This window comes from Asterias amurensis, chromosome 3, assembly GCF_032118995.1.
Source record: "Asterias amurensis chromosome 3, ASM3211899v1".
NCBI lineage: Eukaryota > Metazoa > Echinodermata > Asteroidea > Forcipulatida > Asteriidae > Asterias > Asterias amurensis.
The window spans coordinates 22,322,636-22,325,000 of record NC_092650.1 but is presented as its reverse complement, the minus strand read 5'-3'; the positions used below and the strand labels follow the sequence as shown (position 1 = coordinate 22,325,000).

General features: G+C 32.9%; 1 protein-coding gene across 1 annotated transcript in view; it reads left to right on the top strand.

The window, feature by feature from the left end:
- LOC139935021 (avidin-like) overlaps positions 1 to 2,234 on the top strand; it is an 8,639-nt gene extending 6,405 nt beyond the window's left edge. Inside the window, exon 4 of the mRNA XM_071929468.1 lies at positions 45 to 2,234. Coding sequence (XP_071785569.1) covers positions 45 to 138 — 94 coding nt within the window. The 3' untranslated portion in view covers positions 139 to 2,234. The remainder of the gene's footprint in view (positions 1 to 44) is intronic.
- Positions 2,235 to 2,365: the final 131 nt, after the last annotated feature.

Genomic DNA, 2,365 nt, shown 5'->3' with positions numbered 1-2,365 from the left:
TCCATATTATTATTTCCAATCTTATATCCCTTGCAATATTTCAGAATTGGCCAGGACTACTTTAAAAGGTACCCAATCAAGCATGACGACATCCATTTCATGAGAGACTTGGCTCGTCAGCAAAAGGACCAAAAATAGACCGGAGAACAGAAGGATGTTTAAAGCTATACTCGAGTGGTGTTGCTGATCGAATAAAAGATTGATTAGCCTATCTTTTAAATTGCTAACAGTTTTAAAATACAAGCATACAATACTTTTTATGGAACGATTTTTTATTATTATTTTTTTTTTTTTGCTGATTAGAACTAAACGGCTGGATCAATTTTTAGGGTTTTGGAGTATATTTTTGTTTCCTTTAAAACAAAGTATACTTTGAGTTGTTTAACCGTTTGATTTGTTTAGTCCTATATAAATGTAGATGCGTGCAATAAAACTAACATTTTAATTCGTGGTTGTGTTTTTAGTAAATATCCACAGATTTACATTAAACTTTACAGGATTTGAAGATAATGCTAGTGGAAAGCTTCCCTTTCAAATATTACAAACTGAGGTTGTATAGTTTTTAAAAAAATGATTAAGACAAGTCTCAAAGTTTTTTTTAGGGTTTTGGAGTATATTTTTGTTTCCTTTAAAACAAAGTATACTTTGAGTTGTTTAACCGTTTGATTTGTTTAGTCCTATATAAATGTAGATGCATGCAATAAAACTAACATTTTAATTCGTGGTTGTGTTTTTAGTAAATATCCACAGATTTACATTAAACTTTACAGGATTTGAAGATAATGCTAGTGGAAAGCTTCCCTTTCAAATATTACAAACTGAGGTTGTATAGTTTTTGAGAAATGATTAAGACAAGTCTCAAAGTAATTTAATAGCGTTGTTTAACTATCAGAAATCTGGTCAATTATAATTTTCACCAATGCTTGCAGTGAGTCAGTCCCAATCAATCAATCAATCATCCAAACAATCAATCTTGACAGTTATTTAGGTGCCAATTCAAGAATCATACCGCCGGACAGTAAGATTCTGGAAAAAAGAACACTTTAATGCATTTTATAAAACTACACCTTTGGTTTTTTAAACGTTTTATTCTTTACATCCTAAACAAAAGTATAGTTGTAAACAATTCAAATTTACCTGTGCAAATTTAACTTCATCAGCCAAACTTATTGAACAAAACCATTAGAGGCACCAAAATCATTTCTTTATCTCGTTTTATTTTAGCTTCGCGAACTCAGTTCCATGAAGGAAGTTTAAGCTCAAAACAATTACGATATTTTGTTCAGAAAAGATTATTTTTTTAAATGTTATTTTTTATAAGAAATCATTTCACAACATAAAAGAGTATTACCGTGCTAATCATTTAGAGAAATGAGCTGAAAGATTGTATTGACTTTAAAACTTACAATTTTACAATGATTCATCCCAGGAAATTTGGAGAAGAAATGGGTTGTAGGTTGTAGGTTCTAAAAAGCTGACAGGTATTAGAACAAAATATCACTCAACATGGGTCATAAAAAACTGTCTTTAAAGGAACATGTTGCCTTGGATGGGGCGAAGTGGTCTATAAAAAGCGTTTATAACCGTTTGTTAGAAAATGCCTGTACAATACAATGATCCACACAATTTGCCTCGAATTGCGTTGTTTTTAGTTTACTTTGCGAACTAAGACGGTCGGCCATTTATGGGAGTCAAAAATTTGACTCCCATAGATAAGTTGCAATAGACGCCATCTTTACGGGCAAATTGCATTTAAGCTTGCAGGCGCGTCAAGCGCTCAGTTTATTAACGCAACCACGCTGTTTACTAACCAATCAGGCAACGAGTTTTGTGAATTCTGCGCGTGCTGCACGCCGTTCTCGCGCAAAACACATGGCTATGTGTTCCAAATTGCCCGTAAAGATGGCCGATTTACGTCATGTGGGAACTATCTATAAAAAATGGCCGACCGTGTTAGTCGACCAAATTTGAGGCGTGATTGTGTGTATCATTATAATCTACTTTTACAACATCTTTCCAACCATATGTATTTTATAACAAACGGTTATAAACTCTTTTCAAAGACCAACTCGACCGATACAAGGCAACGTGTTCCTTTAAAAATAAAATGATTTCATCTATAAAAGGCTTCTTTTAAATTTGCTATAAAATTATTCAAAGGCGGCTTTTTAAACAGGGATTTGTTTTGCATAATGAAAAACCAAATAAAGATTTTTTGCTACTTGTCAATATTATTTTAAGCTTATTTGGTAATTTCTTACGCAATCATGTGATACCTTTTGGGACATGGCAGCAGCATACTTACCGGGTCATTCCATCTCGGAAATGTGTGCATGTTCAAAACTACATGATCAATAGACCTTAT